The sequence below is a fragment of the Ctenocephalides felis genome, unplaced genomic scaffold, assembly GCF_003426905.1.
Source record: "Ctenocephalides felis isolate EL2017-DRISC unplaced genomic scaffold, ASM342690v1 CF-g0.4_SCAFFOLD_01886, whole genome shotgun sequence".
In the NCBI taxonomy this organism is placed as follows: Eukaryota; Metazoa; Arthropoda; class Insecta; order Siphonaptera; family Pulicidae; genus Ctenocephalides; species Ctenocephalides felis.
The window spans coordinates 107,287,773-107,312,814 of NW_020538040.1; the positions used below are offsets into that span (position 1 = coordinate 107,287,773).

The window sequence follows — 25,042 nt, forward strand, 5'->3', positions numbered from 1 at the left end:
TTTCGATTCCTTTTTTCTATTTCTTGCTAGCATAAAATCATCACTTTCATTATCACTGGTTGCTTCCTGCATTCCTGATGTTCCTGCCCTAGGATCTACAATTTTGGGGGCTAAATTTAAAACTGTCTTTTAAATTTAAATCTTATTATCTTAAGCCAGCGCATATCTTATTATCTTAAGCGCAGCCTTCGTATTCAATTACTCAATATTATTATTGCACAACCGGTCTTATAGCCTCGGAAAGCAATTGCACACACGATGTGCAATCGGTCTCGAATGGGTTAATAATGATAATAATGCTAATACTGCATAAGTTATTACGATTTTGTCACTATCAAATATTAAATATTTTTAGTCAACTTCAGTCAAATCTATTATTTTATATTTTTGCTCGAATTTGATGCACTATGGGGAGTGGCGAGTCTGATAATGAGGTTAGTTACATCAGTACAAATGAATAATTTTTACCCTATTTATTGGATTTACATTGTAATAGTGAGTGCTCGACTTAAAACTATAAATAAAATCAAAGAAAATTAACTTCAAATTAATATGTAAAAACTAAAATTAGGTGTATAAAAAATATATTAACTAGAAGTAACTTGATTGACAATTGCTGAAACTATAAATATTTAAATTATTTCTTGAGTATCCAATCGTTCTTCTTCAAAGCCCACGAAATTCAAAGAATAAAACTTAACGTTTAATACCAGCAGCAGTAAACTCACATTCAGTCGGATTTCAGACTTATAGTACCCATCCACTAGGCAACCAGGCAACCGAGCAATTTATGACAAAATGACCAATAAATGTCGAATGGTAAAATTTTTCGGTGTCCCAGGCAATCGAACAAAATTTCATTCATTTTTCTTGAACAGAGATAAAAGTATGTATATTTCGAACGTGTAATGAGATAAAATCGCCTTTTGTTGCAAATTTTAATTTTAGGTCTTTATGTAAGGTGTCATTTGTAACATGCCAGGGTGCGTTCACAATACATCTTAAAATTTCGATTGCGCTATTTGAATCTTTTTATATTTGAATTGCTTGCGCACGCCCATAGCTCAATTCCGTATGTCCAGATTGGGATAATTATTGTTTTATATAAAAGGAGCTTGTTTTCATTTGAACTCTGCCAATTAGCCAATACAACTCTTTGAATTTCTTCTTCATCTGTTTTCTTTTCATTTTGATGTGCGTTTACCAGCTTAACTTTCTATCCAGATGAATCCCAAGGTATTATACGCTCTCAAATTTTGGTATTTCTATGTTGTTTATTTTTACGCTTGGGCAGTCCAGGGTTCTTGTTGTGAAGGTAATATGACTACATTTTGTTTCATTTATTTTTATCTTCCACTTATTGAGCGACTTTTCAAATTCGGAGACATATTGTTGAACATTTGCCGTTGCGACGGATGCACTTGTATGAGTCCCCATGACAACTGTATCATCGGCAAAAATTCCAATTAATACTATCAGTTGGATATTACACTACTATCACTTGGAATATCGTATGTGTATATGAGATACAATAGTGGCCCTAAAACACTCTCTTATGGAACTCCTGACTTGATGTTACGTGATTCTGATGTTTCTGTCCCAACTCTAGTTCTGAATAATCTGTTTGTTAAGTAACATTTCAATAGTAAAAATATCTTGTGCGGCAAAAATTTTTTTATTTTGAAGAGTAGGCCCTCGTGCCATACTTTATCGAATGTTTGATATCGATAAAGATTGCAGAACAATATTCCTTTCTTTCTATTGCCTTTTGGATACTATTTCCTATGCTATGGCATTGTTGTATTGTGAAGTTCTGGGCTCTAAACACGAATTGATGATCCGGTATTATGTTTAAATACTCTTCTATTCTTACTAATAATAGTTTTTCCAACAATTTTGATAGAATTGGTTGTAAACTGATTGGTCTGTAAGATGTGACATTTGAAGCTGGTTTTCCTGGTTTTAAAATCATTATAACCTTTAAAATTTTAAAACATTTTGGCCAATATCCCAACCTGAATATTACATTAAAAATATATGTCAGCAGAACAATTGCTTTTCTTGACAATTCTTTCAAGGCCTTTCCTTTTGTATTATCTATTCCTGCACTCTTCTTATTGTTAATAAGTTTAATAAACTTTTCTATTTCATCTGGTGTTACTTTTTTATAATTATAGAATCATAATGAATTGATTTTAGAGCATTCCTTATATCGTTGTCAATAATATCATCATTTGGAGTGAACACATCTGATAAATAATTTGCAAACAAATTTGCCTTTTCTTTGTCACTTTGGGCTCATTCACCTAATGATTGTGATTCCATTCTTATTAGGGCGTTGAAATCGATTGGTTTCTTCAAAGATTTTATTGGCTTCCATATCGAATAATCGTATCTATTAAGATTAGTAATGTATTCCACCACACTGTTATTCCGCATGACTTTCAATTTTTGTTTTAGATCATTCGATAAGTTGTTGAATACTGTTTTATCTCTTGGATTACGTGACCTTTGCCATATTTTCCTTGCTCGTCATTTTTGCCTTATTAATATTTTAATTTCCATTGAGATATTAGACGTTGTATTGCTATATGTTATATGTGGAGTAGCATTTTGTATCAGAGTATTTATGTAAAAATTTAAGTTATTCTCTATATCTGCTTCAGATTTCAATCTGACTTAAGGTCTAATTTAGAATCGATTTCTTATCTAAAAGAGTTCCAGTTTGTTTTACTATTAAAAAGAACATTATTTTTTTTCATTCTTATTACTGTGGTGCTAATTGTTGCTATAATAGGTGTATGATCTGATGATAAATCTGAAGTATCTTCTATATTTGTTCATAAATCACAAATGCCATTTATTATATAAAAATCTAGAAGGTCAGGGTGTTTGTTTCTGTCCGTACGCCAATAAGTTGGTTTTCCAGTAGATAAGAATGAATAATTTTTGTTTAACAGCATTTGTGCCAACTGCTTACTTTTAGGAGTGGTAAGTCTAGAGCCCTATAAGGTATTTTTACTGTTAAAATATAATATATACAATATACAGAAGAGACAATGATATCATAAGAAAATGTATTAATTTATATTGTTAATATAACAATTAATGCATTTTGTAGTTGCTTGTAAGTATAGTTCTTGAAAATTTGTTAGTGCGTAATGTGAAATACTGTTTTTAATCAAGATTCCAGATCCAGCGTGATTGTCTGAGTGATAAAAATTATAGAAAGAATAGAAAGGAATCTTGAAATGTACATTATTTGTTAAATGCATTTCACTGATTAGCATCACATCCATCATGTGTTGTACAAATGATATTAATTCATTTTTATGGTTTAAAACACCATTTACATTCCATTGAGCAATCCAAAGAAACTAATTTTTAACCATTTTAAGCCATTAATTTTTAACTAATTTGGTCAACATGTTTATGACCAACCTATTTTGTTCCATTAGTTGTTTGAACATGTCTTTAAAATCATTAATAAATGTGATAAGAGCAACGGTTACCTGTGACTGTTTTCGTTATTTCGTTGTAACCTTAATATTTCAGAATAGCTTCTATGGTCACTGTAAGAATTAGCTACTGACCGTCTGGTTTCTTCTGTATTTGATGTTTTAATTCTATCCGTGGCTCGTCTTCCTTCTTAAAAGTTATAATTATGTACTTTATAATAATCCTTCTAAATATGAAAACCTTTTTAGTTTGCCGGATGAGCACGACCACATAAAATACATGTTGCTGGAGTAGATCTTTCTTTCTTACATGCTGAAGTATTATGTCCACCACATTTAACGCAAGCAAAAGGTCTGCTGCAATAATTTTTAGAGTGTCCATACATTTGACATTTTGTACATTGAATAACACCTTTGCTTTTAAGTGGCGGTTCCACCACAATCATATGATTAAGCAATTTTTTTAGTTTATATATTTCGCCATTGTTTTCTGCAGGTTCTAAATCAACAAAAAACATGTTTAAGGATAACTTGGATTTGTGTTGTTTCACATTAATTATACTCCTTACTTTAAAATTAAGTTTTTTCTAATTCATTTTTTATTTCATTGGTGTCAAATGTATGGTGTATATTTTTTATCACGACTCTATAAGACCGTTCCTGGTTTATCTGATATTTGTGATATACTACATTTTTCAATTTAAAAAACTTGATTACTGCCCTGTATTGATCTGATAAATTAGTGTTTCTTCTGATGATGTCATTCGGCATAGATTTAATTATATATTCATTTTCTACTATGATTTTATTTAAATCACTTCTCATATCCGCGAAGTCTGTAATGCCGTTCACAAATATTGGTGCAGGTCTTTGTATTTTAGTGGCAGTTATTGTGATGTTTTTATCAGTTTGGTTAACTGTATTGCAATTTGATGTTTCTGTTGTCAAATTTAATATGTCAAATCTATTTGATACTTTTATTGAATTTTCAAATGAATTCTTTGATGAGGTTCGCCTACGCTTAGATGTTTTACTTGACGATTTTACGACTTGCCACGGGACAGTCGGCATAGGTGCGGTCCCAGTATCTTCAGTATCATTATTCATCTTAAGATGTTCGGCCACATGTATTTGATGGTGTGTTTCCTGTTTTGGCTCTGAAGAAGCTGCTGTACCCCCAATCATGGGGTTACATAAATTTTAGTTCAACTTTTCAGTAAATTAAACTTAGAGCAATAATTACTAAATTTATGGTAATTTTATTAATTTATTTTTCATCGACGTTTGCTCAAAAACACCTAAACCGATTTCAGAAATTTAAAAACCATTTGATGTGTCTCAATGACTATCGCTCGTTAGTTTTGTGCGACGATCGGCCGAGCCGTTTCTTTGAAATTTGAAAAAATGTTAAACTTTTAGTCCACATTTAAGCCCATACTACCGAATAGATTTTGAAAAATCAAAAACTGTTCGAAAGATATTAGTTGGAAAATACACTGATTAGTTTTAGGTGAAAATCTATCGAGCCGTTTTCTTGTAATTCGTTGTTGAAAAAAAATTTGAGCCGATTTTTATGAACCATTTTTTGATGATATATATCATGGTCTTATAAAACTTATTGAAATATTACAGCCTTACGACAAGTAGTTTAATTTTAAAAAATCATCAAAGTTTGAGAAAATGAGTTGTTTTTTGACGTCTACTAAAATTAAAATTAGACGATTTACTTGGTATAAGGATAGAGTACTTGGTCTTAATGAACATACTAAACCATTACAGTCCTACGGAAACTGGTTCAATTATAAAAAGTATTGATTTTTGAAAATTTGCTTTTAGAAAATACTCCGAGTTCGTGTTCGTTCGTTTTCAATTATGTTTAATAAATCCACTTGCAAAACTTTTAATCACTCATAAATTAGTTTTTTTTTTATTAAGTCGATTATTTACACATATCGGAAAGTTCATCTAACTTGCCTCAAGGCAAAATGCCAATACCAACTAGTTTGACATTAATGTAGTACATTTGTAACAGATATATTTGGAATGAATTTTGTCGCAAATATTTAGCTCGAAACATTGTTTAAACATAGTCCGATAGCAGTTATAACAAATTATTGACGTCCTACATTATATTAGCACCTAATTTTAACCTGAAACATGACCTTTAATCTAGAAATATACGTCTACATTTACAATAATGCCCACAACAAGAAAGGGTCGTGCAATGTCGATTTGAGAAGTGATATTAAATTCCAACAGAATGACTCATATTTTTTGAGGTACTAATGAAAAACGGAAAACTGGAAAACAAATTCAATGTTAAAATTATTATAAAGAGCAAAAAAACGAATTATTTGATTTTTATTAAATAATCCTACTTTGCAAGTGCTCATCAATTACATTACATAGTTTATGAATAGATACATTAATTCACAACGAAAATATATATTGGAAGTATTTGTTCTTTTGAAATTTTAAATTTATAGTTTAACCCTTTCGGTACGCGCGGTACACATGTGCACCACAAAGTAACAGTAAAAGGTTTTAAAAACCGGTTTTTTGACGAAAATTATGGAATTAGAAAACCGGTTTTTGAGTGAAAAAAGTCGGTTTTACTGTATAAATGGAAAATGACAAATATAGCCAAATATAAAGGATAGATGAAAGCATTTTGATTCTTGAAATCATATCATTTCTATAGCATTTGATATCTCATCTGTCTGCAATGGTTCTCAGAAAAGTTTTGTATATATTAATTTAGATTTTTATACCAGTGTATATATTAATTTAAATCAGTATGACTTCTTCTTGAAGAAGTAACTTCCTCTACTCAAACTTTAAAAAAAGAGTTTTAAACCCTAAAAGCCACAAATTAAAAAATAAAAAACTTGGAATAATTATATCAGGCTTTAAAAACAATTAAGTATAATTTGGTCGCAATCGTGTATGAGAGTATTTTCTATTTCAGGAAATTTTGTGAGTGAACAAAGGATACGCCTATGTAGAAATTCGATAGACGTTCTTTTGAAATCGTATTTTATCAAACAAAAAATAATTAGAATGTTTAAAATTAATTAATTAAAATTACTCGAAACAGACAATACCCGAGTTTAGCTTAATTGTTTTTAAAACTGAAATTGTTATTAAAAAGTATGTATGAAAATGTATCTAATATTTTTTTATTTATTTTTTTAATGATTTTTTTTATTTAGAAATGTATTATTTTTATTTATTCAAAAACTTTCATTTCACTACCATAAAAATATTTTCATTCTTATATGTAAAAATGATGCATGAATACAAATAATTATTTTCAAATTCATTTAATCAAGATAAACTATTATTTTTAGTTCTACTAACTAAAATTAAATAATTTTGTTTACTATCTATAAAATTAAACAATAAATAAATTCAGTCAAATACTGCTCTAAATTACACTAAATTTGCAGATAAATTACAGAATGTTCGAGCAAAAATTTATTGTCTATATAAAATTCGAAAACCGGTTAAAACCGTTTTTTTAGTAAAATGAAAATTCGAAAACCGGTTTTCTGCAATGTCGGTTTTTGTATAAACCCTAGTATAAATATACCCGCCCACACCCTTGTGCGTCGTGACTATTATGTACTCTTCTGGCAGACCTTTGCAACCGTCAAAATGGGCTGGCTATTTAAATACACTTTCTGAACAGTTAAAAGAATACACCCTCAAAATTTGAGCCCCACAAGGCTATGAAAAATAACAAGTGATGAAAAATTTTTTTTTTACATTTTCAAAAATTGAAGGGATGATGGCGCAACCGCGTAATGACTGCCAGAATGGTACTTTCTTAATGGGTCGATAATAAAATATCATTAAAAAAAATTCTAGCTTTGGGAAAACACTGGGCTCCTCTACTATTAAAAACCCATATTTTTTGTTGTTTCAACGTGAGATATATTAACTTAAAGTAGGGTAAGTTTCAGTAATCGCAAAAAACGAAAATGAAAATATTTATTCACGTTTTAAAGCCATTTTGGTATACTTAAAAAAATTGGTGTATGAGTATGTGTAAGTATGTACGAAATCAACCGATTTGAATGTTGCCAAAGCAGGTCAAGCCGTTTTGAAGATAAGAGGCAAAAAGTGCAAAAAGTACCAAAAATAGTAATTCAGTTTTTGAGAGAACGAGCGTCCTATTTAAATCATTAAAAAAACATTTTACTTGTATGGACCAAAAGGCAGGTCCAATAGTTTCAGAGATAAAAAAAGTTAAAACTAGTTGAAAGTATCATTTCCCGAAATGTGCAAGAATAAACTTGATAAATCGAAATTAAAATTTAGGTATTTAGATAAAATTCTCAACTGTTTATTTCAAAAATAAAGTTATCGCTTTCAATTAAATCTGAACCTTGCAAATTCGGATAGAATTTTCTCAAACTCATTTAAATTAACTGTAATTATATTAATTATATTGCACAGACACGTGTTTGCATGCTCTAAAATTGTAGCTTACACTCATCACATCACAAAAGCAACTTTAGACCCAAATTTTGACTATAATAATTTATCAAACTTTGATGAATTTTTAACATAAAACTATTTGTCGTAGGGCCGTGATATGTTAGTATGTTTTATAAGACCATGATATCTTCTATACATATAAAAATAAGTCCGGTTTTCCTTCCTGACGAAATAACTCCAAAACGCACGAACTAATTTCGACAATTTTGCATTCGTTGGAAAGGTCTCGGGCTCCGCAAGGTTTATAGCTAATGAAATTAGTTGTGCATGGCATCGTGCCTTAATGCAAGCTGCTGTAACTTCACGCACCGTAATTAAAAATTCGAGTAATGACATTAGTGAGAATTATCAGAATTATGCTTGGTTAAGCCAACGAGCAATTCTTGCCGCAAAGAATAATGATGTACACGCACTGAATTTCACCATTCAATCAAAAATTGCTGGCGATTTTGTGACATACCAATGATTCCGACTGGTCTTCCGTTTGACTTCAAACGATTGCAATTTCCAGTTCGCCTTGCAATTGCAATAACAAGTCGCAACGCCAATCGCTTAGTGTTTGCGGAATAAATTTCAAATAGATTATTTAGAAAATCATTGTTTTTTACATGGGCAGTTATACATTGCCTGTTCACGAGTTGGAAAATCATCCGCTTTGTTTGTGTTAAGGTCAGACCAAAAAACAAAAATTGTGGTTTACCAAAGGGCACTTCAATGAAACGGATAATTCGCGGATTCACTTTCATTTACTTAGAGAAATTCAACTAAAAAACACTTCATTTTTATAATCGAAATAAATTCATTACTGTTGTATAATAAAATAAAATTTTTCCTTTTCAAATATAAAACAAACAAAAAATTTCTTCATCTTTCTCATGAAACCATCTGGTGGCGAAACGGAGTTCGTCGGGTTTGCTAGTCTATTTCTAAATAAAAGTTCATAAAAATCGTGATTTTTTTTAAACACTTTATTACAAGAAAACGGCCGGGTCGATCTTTACCAAAAACTAATCAGGTCGATTCCCAATCAATATCTTTCAAAGTTTTTTTGAATTCTCAAATTCGATTCAGAATTGCGGGCTAAAACGTGGACAAAAAATTTTTCACTTTTCTGCTATTTACAAAGAAAAGGATTGGCTGATCGTAGCGCAAAATTGATGAACGCTAGTCCTCATCATCATCATTTTTGAGAGAACGTCGATTTACGGCAAAAAATCTGTTCACACAAGCACATACTTTATCCTTTGGTCTCATTCAGTTAAGAATGGCTTGAAATGTAGAGAAAACATAAAATTAGCGAATGAAAACATAAACTTCTCTTTCGGAAAGTTAAAAAAGCAATTGGTGGCCAAATTTAATAGATATTTTAGAATACGCATTTTATGTTTTTAGTAGACATTGTAGAGTACACATTTAATAATGAGTACACATTTTGTGCCAATTTTTTTGGGTACCATACCAAGATTTTTAACTTTTAAAAATCACTTATATGGATCAAACAAACGTCCTCTGCATGGCTCAATCGGCTTAAATGATTTAAAAAAAAAACGCAATATTTTACAGTTTGTGTTCGATAAAGGCAAAAACGCATGTCAGGCGGCTGCAAATGTAAATAGTGTTTATAGTCCTGATGATACTGTGAACTAACTAAATAACTGCAATTACCAATTACTCGCAATTTCAATGTCAATTTCAACGATTTACAAAGCACTGGAAAGCCCATTGTCAAAGTTGTCTATAAAATAATGAGTTCTAGAGCTAAAGATTGCACAAAAAAGCGTTTAGAATAGAAGCTCGATATATATGCCCCACGAGTTAACGCAAAAAAAGCCACGTGAGCTAAATTTCCATCTGCGAAGCGCTACTGAATCGCAACAAAATCAAACAATTTCTGAAGCGGTTAGTGGCTGGTGATAGAACAAAACAGCGCATATTTGACTTACATCGGATCATTTTAACTATGGTAATTAAAGCCTTCAATGTCATGCAATAATAATGCAAATTCGGTCTCTGAATATAAAAACAATACACAGTAGAAGTCCCTTAGTCCCAAATTCGACATTATAGCAATAAAAACGCTCGAGGGCTATTAGAACGTTTTCGGGGTGTCGAATCGATTTAATCAATAAAAAATAAATTAATTTATGAGTGATTAAAAGTATTCCGAGTGGATTTATTTCACATCATTGAAAACGAACGAAAGCGTTAACTCGGAGTATTTTCTAAAAGCAAATTTTCACAAATCAACAATTTTTATAATTGAACCAGTTTCCGTAGGACTTTAATGGTTTAGTATGTTCATTAAGCCCAAGTACTCTATCGTTATACCAAGTAAATCGTCTAATTTTAATTTTAACAAACGTCAAAAACACTACTCATTTTCTCAAACTTTGATGGTTTTTTAAAATTATACTACTTGTTGTAATATTTCAATAAGTTGTATAAGACCATAATATATATCATCTAAAAAAAAAGTTTCATAAAAATCGGCTCAAATTTTTTTTAACAACGAATTATAAGAAAACGGCTCGGTAGATTTTCACCTAAAACTAATCAGCATCATTCCCAAATAATATCTTTCGAACAGTTTTTGATTTTTTAAAATCGATTCGGTAGTATGAGCATAAATTTTGACAAAAAGTTTAACACTTTTTTCCAAATTTCAATGGAACGGCTCGGCCGATCTTCGCACAAAAATGACAAGCGATAGTCCTCATTGAGACACATCAAATGGTTTTTAAATTTTTGAAGTCGGTTCAGGCGTTTTTGAGAAAACGTCGATGAAAAGTCTAATTTTGACAAATGCCAAAAAAATGATACTAATTTTTGCAAACGTTGACGAATTTTTAAAGCTAAACCTGTTGTCGTAGGGCCGTAATAATTTAGTATGATCTAGAAGACCATGGTTTCTACCGTCAAAAAAATAATAATAAAAATTGCCGACAATTTTTTTTTTCAACACTTAATTACAAGAAAACGGCCCGGCCGATCTCTACCAACAACTCATCATCACGATTCCCAATCAATATCTTTCGAACGGTTTTTGAATTTTCAAAATCGATTCAGAACTGCGGGCTAAAACGTGGACGATTTTTTTTTGTCTTTTGTGCTATTTACAAAGAAACGGCTTGGTTGATCGTCGTCGCTTGATTGATAAACCCTAGTCCTCATCGAGATACATCGAATGGCTTTTAAATTTTTTTAATCGGTCCAGCCGTTTTTGAGAAAACGTCGATTTACGGCAAAAACTCTGTTCACACACACACACACACACACATACTTTTTCCAAATTTGGTCTCATTCGATTCAGAATGGCTTGAAACTTCGAGAAAACATAAAATTAGCGAATCGGATTTTTTGATGAAAATAAACTTCTCCTTCGGAAAGTTAATATGTTCTACGGAATACGTAACCGCTACGTTCTACGGAGGATTTAGCCGTTTTTTGTGTTATTCTACTGATTACAGCATACACACACACACACACACACACACACACACACACACACACACACATATATATATATATATATATATATATATATATTGTTCTGTAATAACATGATCATACGTGCTTTTAATAAAAATATGAATTCATTGTTCAATGTTGATCAAAGTCCAAGATATTTACATGAACGCGGAAGACGCCATTCCTAGAATTGACACGTACAATGCATAATATATAGAGTCAGAATTATTTGTATTAACTAGTGATGTCTTAGTCGAGACTTTAGCAGTGATGCCTTAGGCAAAAGTCTAGCCAGTGATGTCTTAGGAGAGATTAGAGAGTATGTCTTAGCACGAATCTATGCTAGTTTGTGATGTGAAGTTTTTAAAGATTAAATAAAGTTATAGTCCAAATTAGATTCAGTGTTTGTATTCTACTTTGCGTAAAGACATCTTTCAGCCTATACCAATATAAAGTGCTCACGGTTCTGAGGAGACTCATACCAGTGTTGTTATTTTCTATTATAAACTATAAGCTCTGCCCACGACACCAGAACAAGGTTGGACTGATAGCACCCCATTGGAGAGTGGATCAATCTACATTTGGAACCCAATCCAACCCAATCAACACCCACAACAACATCTCATAACATTTCATGGTGTCAAGCGGTGGTTTTACCTCGTGGTAAAGTGCAGTGTTGAATGTGCTGTGAGTGTCGAGCAAGAAGCTGAGTAGCAGAAATTTAGCATCCGGCGCTACAGCAACAGCTGAAAACCAGCAGAATCAAGACTGGCACGAAGTACCAGAGGCATTAAAGGTGGCGGCATACCAAATAACACCGTGAGAAAGGCGACTCTACGCAGAGGGACAAGGACATACTCTCCCCAAATCGACGCAGACTTCTCGATTAAGGCTCACTCCCCAAGTAAGAAAAACCAATCCTTCTTTTGGCAAAACTACACATCCAGACCAGAACATCATAGTCTTCAATTGTTTTTAGATTTTGTTTGTCAATTAAAATATAAATAATAATATTTTGTCAATTTGAATATTTTTTTTAAGTATTAGGATTTTGGTTGTACTTGGGTAACATTTTTGTAACAATGGGTAGTTCGATTATTGTTCACACCACTATTATTTTGTTGACTTCACGTAACCATCAAGGTTAAGTTCAAGTAAATATTGTTAACTAAGCATTTTTTAACAAAAACAATTACGAGCATTGCCAGGTCCGAAGTTCATAACAAAAATATATCAAAGTAAAATAATTGTAAAGATTAGTAACAAAGTCATCAAGTAATAATTTAAAAGACGCAGAAAGTAATATTGAAAAGTTAGTGACTCTAGTTAATGACTTTGAGTATCCTATCAAGAGTAAATTTACATCTGTTGATCTTTTTATAACGTCGCGATTTTTAATGTGGCTTTAAATGCCAGTATAAAGGCGAAATGCCTAAAGGATTTAGTGTAGCCATTGTGCCACTTTTCAGGCGATAGTGCCAATCCTTCATTTCAGATAGCCTAATATTAAATTGTTCAAAGAGACAATAGGTATCTGACAAATAAATAATTAATCAGGGTAGGAAAAACCCGAATGGAGACTCGTAAGGTTAGTGAAAACCGCGAGATCTTAAATATATTTGACGTTATTTTGATGACTTATAAAGAGACTCATGAATCCGCGGGAACGAGTTAATAAAATGTTTCAAATAAATTTATTTCGTTATTTTCATTTTTGGACCAAAACACGCTCGTTGATTTTATCGATATTATTAAATCTTGCATGAGAATAATTTCCAAATGTTGAATTTAATTTAAATGCTGAATTTAGAAATAATTTTAAAAATATTACATAAGAATGAAATTTTAATCTTGAATATTACATTAAATGAGCTTTGGAGTTTGGTGTGAAAATAATTGAACTTGAAAATACAAAATTTCAATAATAATTAAATTTAATCAACTGCCCATACCACAAAATGTTACAAAAATGAAGGGGATAAATTTAAATTAATGTCAATAATAGCAATGTAACTATCCCCATAGAACAGAATTATAAATTAAAAAAAAAAAAAATATAGGAAAATAGAAAAAGTCCATGTTTGAATTATTGATACTAATTGATTTCATTTTAAATTCAATTCAATTTGTTGGTGCTATATTGAACGAAAAATAATTCCTAAATTTTCTCTACAAATATAATAAATTTTATTTTGAAAATTAGTAAGCGATTGAGTAAATTTGTTTCTATTATAGTAATTGCATAAATTAACGATAATAATATCTTTCCTAAATATTTTTATAATTGTTCATACTAAATGTAATTTCGATTATTTGCGTTAATGGTATAAGAAGTTTTATCGTATTTCTATTTTGAAACTTGAGTAAAGAAATATCACGTAACATTCGGTTTCAAATTTTAACGAGACACGCTTATGATGTAGTAACTTCATTTATTCACTATTTAAGCAGATTTTTTTTCAACAAGTTTTTTTTCAAGAGCAAGAAAAATTTGAATTTTATAGATACAGATTTTCATTTAGAAATCTGCGAAGGGTAAAAAGAAAAAAGGGTCATCTTCATCTAGCATTCATTCTTTGAACTTCGCGAATCATTTTTTACGTTGATAAAGTTAGTAACCCGGCTTTCGAGCGGTCTAACGCCAACATCGTAGATATCGCAGTTCAGGATGATGTAGTTTAAAATTTGGCTTTTGATGACTATTAAGGCTCAAAGGTAAAGTCTGTGCAATAGATTGAAAAATTACCCTTCTACATATAATAATCCCATTATCTTACTATTTTTTATTATTAACGGTATCTAAATCCTTGAGTAAATTCTAGCTAAATTTATATAATTGTACATGATTGTACATTTGATCAATTGGGTAACATATTGTAAGAAGATTCATCATATCATGTAACATGAACGATACAAATTTCAAAATATTAATTAACTTAATTTAATTATGATTTATTTTTGCGAACTTTTGAATTTTTATGAATCTTGACGTTTATACAAAAACTTTGTTTCTGTAATTATCTGAAAATTTGAGTATATTTCTAACTTTCAGCATATAGTCCAGTCATTTGGTCGTTTTGCCGGTACAGTACTCCGGGAATTCTGAAAATTGGTGATCTTATAGATTTCGAGGTGCTCTTTACGAAAATCAACTTTGCCACCTCAAATTTGAACGGCAAGTTGCCGCTATATTGGAAAAATGGCGTCAAAAAACAGTTTTTTTAAAATATCTCCTTTCTGGCTGATTCTACGATAAAAGTATCTATGTACGAATTAAACTAGAGAAAATTTCCTACAATTCCTTAGAAAACCGTTTTTCTGTAAAATTGATAGTTTGAGAGTACGGCCACCTCAAAGTCTTTGCTGCTCTCGACGTAGTATCAAATCTGTCCATATATGACAGCACTTCGAACTTGACCACATTCTCTCTAATAATTAATATTTTCAATGTTAAATTAAGCGAATGAGATCTAGAAATAAAATAATTCAAATATTTTTCTGTTTTTTTGCTGATTTTTTAACGCTTCAAGCTACTTGAAGCTATGAGGTGCTACTCAAGCTATAAGTATACTTATAGCTACTTTGCCATTGAAGTGGTAAAAAATATTTGAATTATTTTATTTCTAGATCTTATTCGCTTAATTTAACATTGAAAATATTAATTATTAGAGAGAATGTGGTCAAGTACGAAGTGCTGTCATATATGGACAGATTTGATACTACGTCGAGAGCAGCAAAGACTTTGAGGCGGCCGTACTCTCAAACTATCAATTTTACAGAAAAACGGTTTTCTAAGGAATTGTAGGAAATTTTCTCTAGTTTAATTCGTACATAGATACTTTTATCGTAGAATCAGCCAGAAAGGAGATATTTTAAAAAAACTGTTTTTTGACGCCATTTTTCCAATATGGCGGCAACTTGCCATTCAAATTTGAGGTGGCAAAGTTGATTTTCGTAAAGAGCACCTCGAAATCTATAAAATTTCCAATTTTCAGAATTTCCGGAGTACTGTACCGGCAACAGCCTTTTTTTGCACCAAATGACTGGACTAATATTATATCAATTATAATACCAATAATTTGAAATTTTACTTTTTGGTTTATTGAATTATTCTTCAAAAAATTTTAATACACTCGTGATTATGCATTTAATTGATAATAAATAACTATGAATTTCGAGCGTTCAAATATAATAAGACCAACAACAAAAATAGAATTTTTATCACCTCTAAGTATTTATTCAATTACAACAAAAGTAATTTTGATGCATAGTATCAATAATTCACATGGAAACAAAATATAGAAAAAATATATATAATAATATATTTGTATCAATTATTCTGAAATTGAATGGCCACTCATTTTTTATTAATATTGACATTCTAAACATGATAATTTCAATTTAATATTTTTATTGTATAATTAGAATGTTCAAAATAAAAATTTGAAAATAAAAGTTAAAATCAAGAGGGCCTACAGAAATGTATTAATGTAGAAGTATGTGACAACACAAAATTATTAGATTACAAGACGAATTATCACTATCTTCCATTTCTATCTAGATGTAATGCATCAGAATGGCAACAAGTGTGCAAACTATTATTTTTTTTTTTTTAAATTTCCGAAGATTGATGCAGGATTCTCATATAGTTAGAATTCAGTTATAATCGCGCGATTTTTAAACATCCTATTAAAAATATTGAACTGAATCTGACACAGAGTATTTTGATCATATTTTAAATTCGAATCAAATAAATAAATTATCATACAAAATTAAACAATTTATTATAATATTAAATTTGCTAAAAGAAAGAGAGATCTTGCACCTTGTTAATATTCTTATGCAAATAGAAAAATTGTTTTTATTATTTTATCGAAACTAATTAATGATAGTGATAATGGATCAAATAATTAATTTTTAAATTTTTAGAAGTTTTATTGATGTATATAAATCAAATAGGTCACAACTTCGTTTTTGTCTACTAATCATTTTAAAGCAGTCACACAAATTATGCAACTATGCGAATTCATATGGTATTAGATTGCATATAAGAATATCCGAATAATGTAACTAATAATTGTTTATAATATTTTGCTGTATTATCAAAATCCTACTTTTGAAATTAAACAAGCTGTTGAAACTAAATCAAAATAATTTTAATGAAATATTAAAAATCACAATATGCAGCAAAGTATTACAACAATATTAGATTTTTTTTTATGTTAATTTTTTTATCAATATTATCATCAGAATTGTTAACTAATTATTATATTGCAGACATACTACAAAATTTTATACTTTTACTTTTTCATATTTTGCAAATTTTCAAATTTTTCTCTCTTTTGCTATAATCAATTGTACCATAGATTACTATTTTTCATTTATCGAGGACGATAAATTGTTTTAGAGGGGAGGAATCCCAAATAAATTGTAATTTCTTTGTTTTTTTTTCTTTTCAATTGTTAGAGGACTAACAATATTCTTTAGGGGTGGCGTGTTCTGTAATAACATGATCATACGTGCTTTTAATAAAAATATGAATTCATTGTTCAATGTTGATCAAAGTCCAAGATATTTACATGAACGCGGAAGACGCCATTCCTAGAATTGACACGTACAATGCATAATATATAGAGCCAGAATTATTTGTATTAACTAGTGATGTCTTAGTCGAGACTCTAGCAGTGATGCCTTAGGCAAAAGTCTAACCAGTGATGTCTTAGGAGAGATTAGAGAGTATGTCTTAGCACGAATCTATGCTAGTTTGTGATGTGAAGTTATTAAAGATTAAATAAAGTTATAGTCCAAATTAGATTCAGTGTTTGTATTCTACTTTGCGTAAATACATCTATCAGCCTATACCAATATAAAGTGCTCACGGTTCTGAGGAGACTCATACCAGTGTTGTTATTTTCTATTATAAACTATAAGCTCTGCCCACGACACAAGAACAAGGTTGGACTGATCTAGCACCCCATTGGAGAGTGGATCAATCTACATTTGGAACCCAATCCAACCCAATCAACACCCACAACAACATCTCATAACATTTCAATATATATATATGTGTATGTGTGTGTGTGTATGCTGTAATCAGTAGAATAACACAATATATATATATATATATATATATATATATATATATATATATATATATAACCACCCAAATGTGAAGTGGTCATGTTTTCAAAACTAAACCCTTGGTATTCAAGAGGAAAGAAACAAAAACACGTAACAATAACTCTCATAATCATCAAACGGCTAGAAATCATAATTTTTTTGTTTTTTTGTAAAAATTAAAACAAAAATCATAAAAATCCTCCTTCGAGAACTTAATAAACTTGACGCTATTTCGTAGTTTAATACTGTAATAATTATCTATTAACCATAAGATAAGTTATTGTAATGGGCCGAAAATCGAAATTAAAAATTTTTACATCTCTCGATGTTTTGAAGGTTTCTGAACATTTTGGCATACCTCAGAAAAAATAGATGTGTGTGTGTATGTATGTATGGATACAAATTTCCAGTCACGTTTTCGGGCGCACGGATCAACCGATTTGAACGGTTCAAAAAACATTCGATTCCTATCGATAGGGAGAAGAGCTGAACAGTTTTTGGCGAAGGCAGGTCCAGCCGTTTCGGGGATACGAAGCAAAGAGTGCAGAAAATAGAAATCGAGTTTTTGAGAGAATGGAGCATCCGATTTGAATGATCTAAAAAACATTCAATTAGTAATGATTGGGAGAAGTGATTATTAGTTTTTGGCAATGGCAGGCCCAGTCATTTCGAAGATACAGAGCTAAATGTGCAAAAAATGGCAGTTTTTGACAGAACTAAGCGTCCAATTTAAATGATTCAAATAAGTTTCAGCTTGTTTTAACAAAATAATTGATTTTGGAAAAAAAATTGTATCATTTTTTTATTTATTTTTTAGTTTTTTTTTGTATATCGCAAATAATTCAGATTTTATTTTTAATTCTGACTAAAGTTCTAATATACTTTAAACAAATATTTTCAACTTTGCAATTCAGTTTATATAGTTCTTATAAATATTAGCCAATGTTACAATATTTATAAAAATCTATTTGAAAACATTCAGTATTCCTCGAACATTTCGTTACGGTACGGGAAGTTCCAGCAATTTGCCTTAAGGCACGATGCCATACACCCCACTAGTTTTTTTACAATAATTAAATAGCAATCAGAAAAATCTATAAGCTATTGTGTTGATTATTTGAACTCCAGTAACATTACTGGATTCAGGGATAATTTTATTATTAATAGACACCGAAGGACATTTACCCTTCATTAATGTAAATGTTATATGGTGTTATACTATATCACCTGTGAAGGTTCCAATGGTTGTATCTTCCAAAACCGGAATGTCTCTTGTATATAGTATATATATATATATATATATATATATATATATATATTGAATGGTATTGAATATATATATATATATATATAACTAGTGGGGTGTATGGCATCGTGCCTTAAAGCAAATTGCTGGAACTTCCCGTACCGTAACGAAATATTCGAGGAATATTAAATGTTTATTACAAATAGATTATTATAAATATTGTAACATTGTCTAATATTTATAAGAATTATATAATCTGAATTGCAAAGTTGAAATTATTTATTTAAAGTATATTAGAATTATAGTCAAATTTAAAATAAAATCTGAATTATTTTCGATATACAAAAAAATTTTTTTTGGATAAAAAAAAAGTTGAAACAAAATTTTTTTTCCAAAATCAATTATTTTGCTAAGACAAGCAGAAAGTTCTTTGAATAATTTAAATCGGACGCTTGGTTCTCTCAAATTACTTTTATTCAAAAGCTTTAAATATATTGCTGTAATATATTTATCCACAACCCTGTGGCATTGCTGAATCGTGGAATGCTTGCGTCGAAAACCAAATTGTTGATCTGGAAATAAGTCATTATGATGATTAACAAATATTTCATTCAGTATAAGTTTTCCAAACACTTTTGCCGAAGTGGATTTATTGGCCTATATGAATCAACAAACTCAGGGTTTTTGTCAGCTTTTGCTATCAATATAATTTCTGACGATTTCAAAGCATTTGGCCAGTAATTAAGTCTTAATATAGCATTTATGACGTAAGTAATTAGAACGAATCCCTTTTTAGGTAGTTTCTTCAGCATTTTAGGAGTGATGAGGTCCATGCCTTGAGCTTTTCTATTACGCAGGGAATGACATTGTGAGAGAACTTCTCCAGCTGTGAATCTCGGAGCACGATGAATCGTAGATGGTAGTGGAGTCTGGTTTCTCGTTCGTTAGTTACCGTCGTATTCAGAAATATTAAATTTGAATTCTATTTCTAGATAGTCTGCAAAACACTTAACCTTTTCTTCATTACTCCTAGCCATGGAAAAACCATCTGCTGTGGCGACTTTTATTGGATTGCTTATTGATTTCGGCTTTTTATTGCTCTTTATTGGGCGCCAAATAGAATTGTTCAATCTACTGAAATTTGATAAATAGTCTTCAAAGTTAGAATTATTAAATTCTTTTAATTTATTTTTAAGTTTATTAACTTCCCGAAGGAGAAGTTTATGTTTTCATCAAAAAATCCGATTTGCTAATTTTATGTTTTCTCGACGTTTCAAGCCATTCTGAACCGAATGAGACCAAATTTGGAAAAAGTATGTGTGTGTGTGTGTGAACAGATTTTTTACCGTAAATCGACGTTTTCTCATAAACGGCTGGACCGATTTCAAAAATTTAAAAGCCATTCGATGTATCTCGATGATGAGGATTATGTTTGTCAGTTTTGTGCGTCGATCGGCCAAGCCGTTTCTTTATAAACCGCAGAAAAGTGAAAAATTTTTCGTCTACGTTTTAGCCCGTAATTCTGAATCGATTTTGAAAATTCAAAAACCGTTCGAAAGATATTGGTTGGGAATCGTGCTGATTAGTTTTTGGTAGAGATCGGCCGGGCCGTTTTCTTGTAACAAAGTTTAAAACAAAAAATTCGACGATTTTTATGATTATTTTTTTGACGATAGATACCATAGTCTTCTAGATCGTACTAAAATATTACAGCCCTACGATAACTCGTTTAGCTTTAAAAATTCGTCAAAGTTTGCAAAAATTAGTATCGTTTTTCTGACGTTTGTCAAAATTAGAACTTTCATCGACGTTTGCTCAAAAACGCCTGAACCGATTTCAGAAATTTAAAAACCATTTGATGTATCTCGATGAGGATTATCGTTTCTCAGTTTTGTGCGACGATCGGCTGAGCCGTTTCTTTGTAATTTGAAAAAAAGTGTTAAACTTTTCGTCCACATTTAAGCTCATACTACCAAATCGATTTCAAAAAATCGATAACTGTTCGAAAGATATTAGTTGGGAATGATACTGATTAGTTTTAGGTGAAAATCTACCGAGCCGTTTTCTTGTAATTAACTGTTGAAAAAAAAAACAAGCCGATTTTCATGGAACTTTTTTTAGCTCTAGTAGCCCAACAAAAACAAAAAAAACTATTTTGAACTACTACGAAAAGTATCTGAACCGACACCAAACAATCAAATAGTAAACAAACCTAAATCCCCGCCTATATTCGTCCACAAAATTTTAAAACTTCTCAAAGAGAGAAATACAGAAATGCACTCATTTCAAGACAAAAGCAAGAAGACTTTTAAAGTAGTTGTGGGGAACCTGCACTACAGTACAGATTTTTTTTTTATTTATTAATAGCAATCAAGATACAACATAATCTTATAAGCTATTGTGATACAAAGGAATCGAAAAAAAAAAATAATAATAATAATAAAAGAAAAAGCGAAAAGAAATAATTAACTAGAGTTCACTCCAATGAGTGAAGCCTAGTGTTTCATTTAAGGTCGCTTGGCCAGCATCTTTTCAGTCTTCTTATTGATGAAGAGTTGAAGCGATGAGCTGGTTGTAGTGGCACTCAATTTTTGAGAGCTAGATCGAGCTTCTGCCCTTGATGACATCTGTGACGTATGGAATATCTAAATCTTTATGAATAGCGTGGTTAGTTATGTACTACGGTACGTTGACTATATTTCTTAGTATTTTTTTTGACATCTTTGCATCATTACTATATTGGATTTGCTCGCGCATCCCCATAACTCGATTTCATAGGTCCAAACGGGTTTTATGACACATTTGTATAGCAGTACTTTAATAGGCAGCGAGAGCTTTGAATTCCTTCCTATAAACCAATTGATTTCTTGGACTTTGAACTTGATTTGTTGAATTTTGGCTTTGATGTGTTGCTTCCAGGTTAGTCTGGAATCCAAGTGCATGTCCAGGTATTTGACCACATCGGTTTGTGACATTGTACATTGGTTTAGGAAAACTTGAGAACAGGTATCTTTTCTCAGCGAAAAGGTTATATGCTTCCATTTGGCCTCGTTGATTTTTATTTTTCATATTATGGACCAGGTCTCGATACTAAAGTACACATATTGAAGACATAAAAACCGAACTAGAAACACTAGGTCATGAGGTAGCCCGAATTTCCAATATTAAACATACAATAACAAAAGCACCGTTCTGTTTATTTCTATTAGAACTGGAACGCAAACATAATAATTCAGACATTTACAAAATAGAGTTTTTAAATAGAACCAAAGTTAATTTCGAATCAAAGCCGGTTAGAGAAGTCCTACAACGTATAAGATGCCAAAGATATGGACATACAAAATCCTGTTGCTTCCGGAAACCCCGTTGCGTTAAATGGGCAGAAGAGCATCTATCTAAAGAATGCAAATGGAACGACCCAATTAATGTAGGGGTGAAGTGCGTTCTCTGCGAGCAAAATCACCCGGCGAACTACAAAGAATGATCAAATTATTAAGAAATCAATCAATCAATCAAACAGACACCATTTCAAAGACTTCTCTAGTAATACCAGGCACTTCCTACCCACAAGCTATAAACTCCCGTATTAATAACAACAACAACAACAATGAGAAAAGCTTAGAAGATAATACCATTAATCATCCAAATAATTCACAAAATGACATAATCGAACTCAAATCCGTGATAAAAACGCTAGTAGAACAATTGAGTGTAATGCTCAATTTGTTAACACACGTAGTAGGACAGAAACGTAAAGAATGGATTTTTTACGTTTAGCAATATGAAATGCCAATGGTCTCGGACAACATCGCCTGGAACTTCAACATTCTCGCAAGTACGTAAGAAATTCAAGTTTTTATCAACACTGTCCATAAATTCGGAGTTGTGTGGATGAAAAACTTGACAAAAATATTTTGTAAAAGTTACGAAACAACAAATATATTTGCGTCAAATGTACATTTTTGAATAAAATAATGTATAGTATATTATTTATGCGTATAAAAATTAGATTTTATTCGTTTTTTTCTTATGATTTTTTATGAAGTTACATAAAAGTTTTATCTAAAAGTTCATAAAAATTTCATTATTTTTTCAGTAAAAAATAAATTAATTATTATCTGAAATAAATAATATAATAAGTAACTCTTTAATTGTCGGTCAATTTGACAGCGCGCGGTAGGTATAGGTATACACGAATTGCCGGTAGGTTTAGTGTTAATAATCTGCTAGTTTCGTACATTCCACGTACGAATTTTAATTCTATATGATAAGTATAAAAGCATTTTAAATTATAAGGCACAATTTTCATTGGGTGTTACCTCATGTATAACTGCAACGCAAAAACGCAATCGAAGGTAAGTAAATTATTTGCAGATTTTATGTTGTCGAGCTAAATTTATAAAAAAAATTCTCACAAACATTAAAAAAAATGTATTTATATTATATATATATATATATATATATATATTTATATATATAAATAAAATTATCTAACTTTTAATTATTCTGAAAGGAAACCACTTACTTAATCCCAGTATTATATAAAAAGTCTATAAAAAGTTGAATTTATTAAAAGTCGTATTAACAAAATAATTTTATTAGTGTAAATATTCTAAATTCGGCTATTTTTAGAACACAACTTCTTCCATATGTTTTAGAGAATGAATTCAGCTATAATTTTCCTTAAGCCGAAATTTAATTTAATTATGGATTTATATTTCCACAAAATTCATATGAATATTTTTTTTCTATTATTTAAAATTAATTTTTGTTTTAATTCGGGAGCTATATATGATAAAACAAATATCTATTATGCATACCCCAAACATGGCTCTTAAATCCGGATCTCGAAACCTGAATGGTATATTTGAAACATGTAGTCGTTTTGGTTGTGCGGCTCCCTTATCTGCATTGGCTTGTCCAGGTTGCACGGGCACCAGCGCACCCGGGCCCACACCGTCTAGTTCACCTTCATTCTGCTGCAACACGACATCGGACTCGGATGGGACGTAGTTTAAAGAATTCTATAAATAAATAAAATATGAAAAAAGAGAAACAAATAAAGCTTAAATGTTATATAAATATATAGCTAAATAATATTTAAATAGAAATATAAATTAAATATAAAGAATGAATAATTAATATACTTAAAAACTGATATATTTTAATATGTGTCAGAACCTTACGTCCAATGAGCTGTTGGTTGAAACTTCTTACTTCGTATTTTTAGATGGTAACCCAATGGTTAATCCATCCATATTTGATGATTTTATTGCTAGAATGTATCTAATACGGCTGACTTTTTATTGGTGCAGCAATGCCGGGTGAGGGCTATTTTCACATGGAAACATATTGCTATCTATATTTCCAAGTGAAAATCATTGTCACTGCCACCTGACAACAGGCTGCTCGAAGTGGGTATCGAACCCGGGACCTCTGAATCATCAATTAACTTGAAGTATTAAATTTGTCTCTAAATATATCCAAAATATATAAAGAACTATGAAAAACGACACAAACCTTTGGACAAAGAGCTAGTGAATCTATTGAATAACGGTATTCCTGTAAGACTAAAAATTTTTGTGCTGGTGATAGGTACTTAAACCATCGTCTGGCAGCTTTTAGCCCTACACATCATGGTTGTGCAGGCCTTTAAAAGTGTAAAAAACGAAAACTAAATTTGTTCCTGTAAGCTTAAAATTTTTATACAATGTAATTTATTTAATAAAAAAAATCAAAAATAATAATGCCAGACGCTTTACCTGCAAAACTGATAGCATGGATTCAAACTACGTTATGTGAAATTACAAGTGGTCAGAATAAATTTAATTAGTCACAATAAAATATATATTGTTATAAATGAATCATCATTATAGAAGTTAAAATATTTTACGAGAAATGTTGTGTCGCTGGAATGCAGTTTTAACTCTTATAGCAAGCATTTACAATTTACTCTCGAACTAAAGAATAACAATTTCATCAGTTTTCTAGATTAACAGGTTCACCGCAAAAACAATAATATAATTACGAATTGGTATCACAAATCAGCTTACTCAGGTCGATACCTCAACCATCTTTTCTGCCACCCTCTGCTAAAATAGGCACCATTATGAATTTAGTAGATCACGCTTTATTATTGTCACATAATTTTTTTTTTTTTTTTTTGAAGAACAACTTCTTATTAGTATCAGAAATCTTAAGTAACAATTCTTATCTTCAACATTTGATCCAATCCACGACCAGTGTG

At 30.7% G+C, this 25,042-nt stretch overlaps 1 protein-coding gene across 1 annotated transcript in view; it reads right to left on the reverse strand.

Moving 5' to 3' along the window:
- LOC113377334 (RNA binding protein fox-1 homolog 2) overlaps positions 1–25,042 on the reverse strand; it is a 312,484-nt gene that overhangs the window by 164,146 nt on the left and 123,296 nt on the right. The window contains exon 3 of the mRNA XM_026617617.1: positions 23,616–23,819. Within this exon, the coding sequence (XP_026473402.1) occupies positions 23,616–23,819 (204 nt within the window). The remainder of the gene's footprint in view (positions 1–23,615; positions 23,820–25,042) is intronic.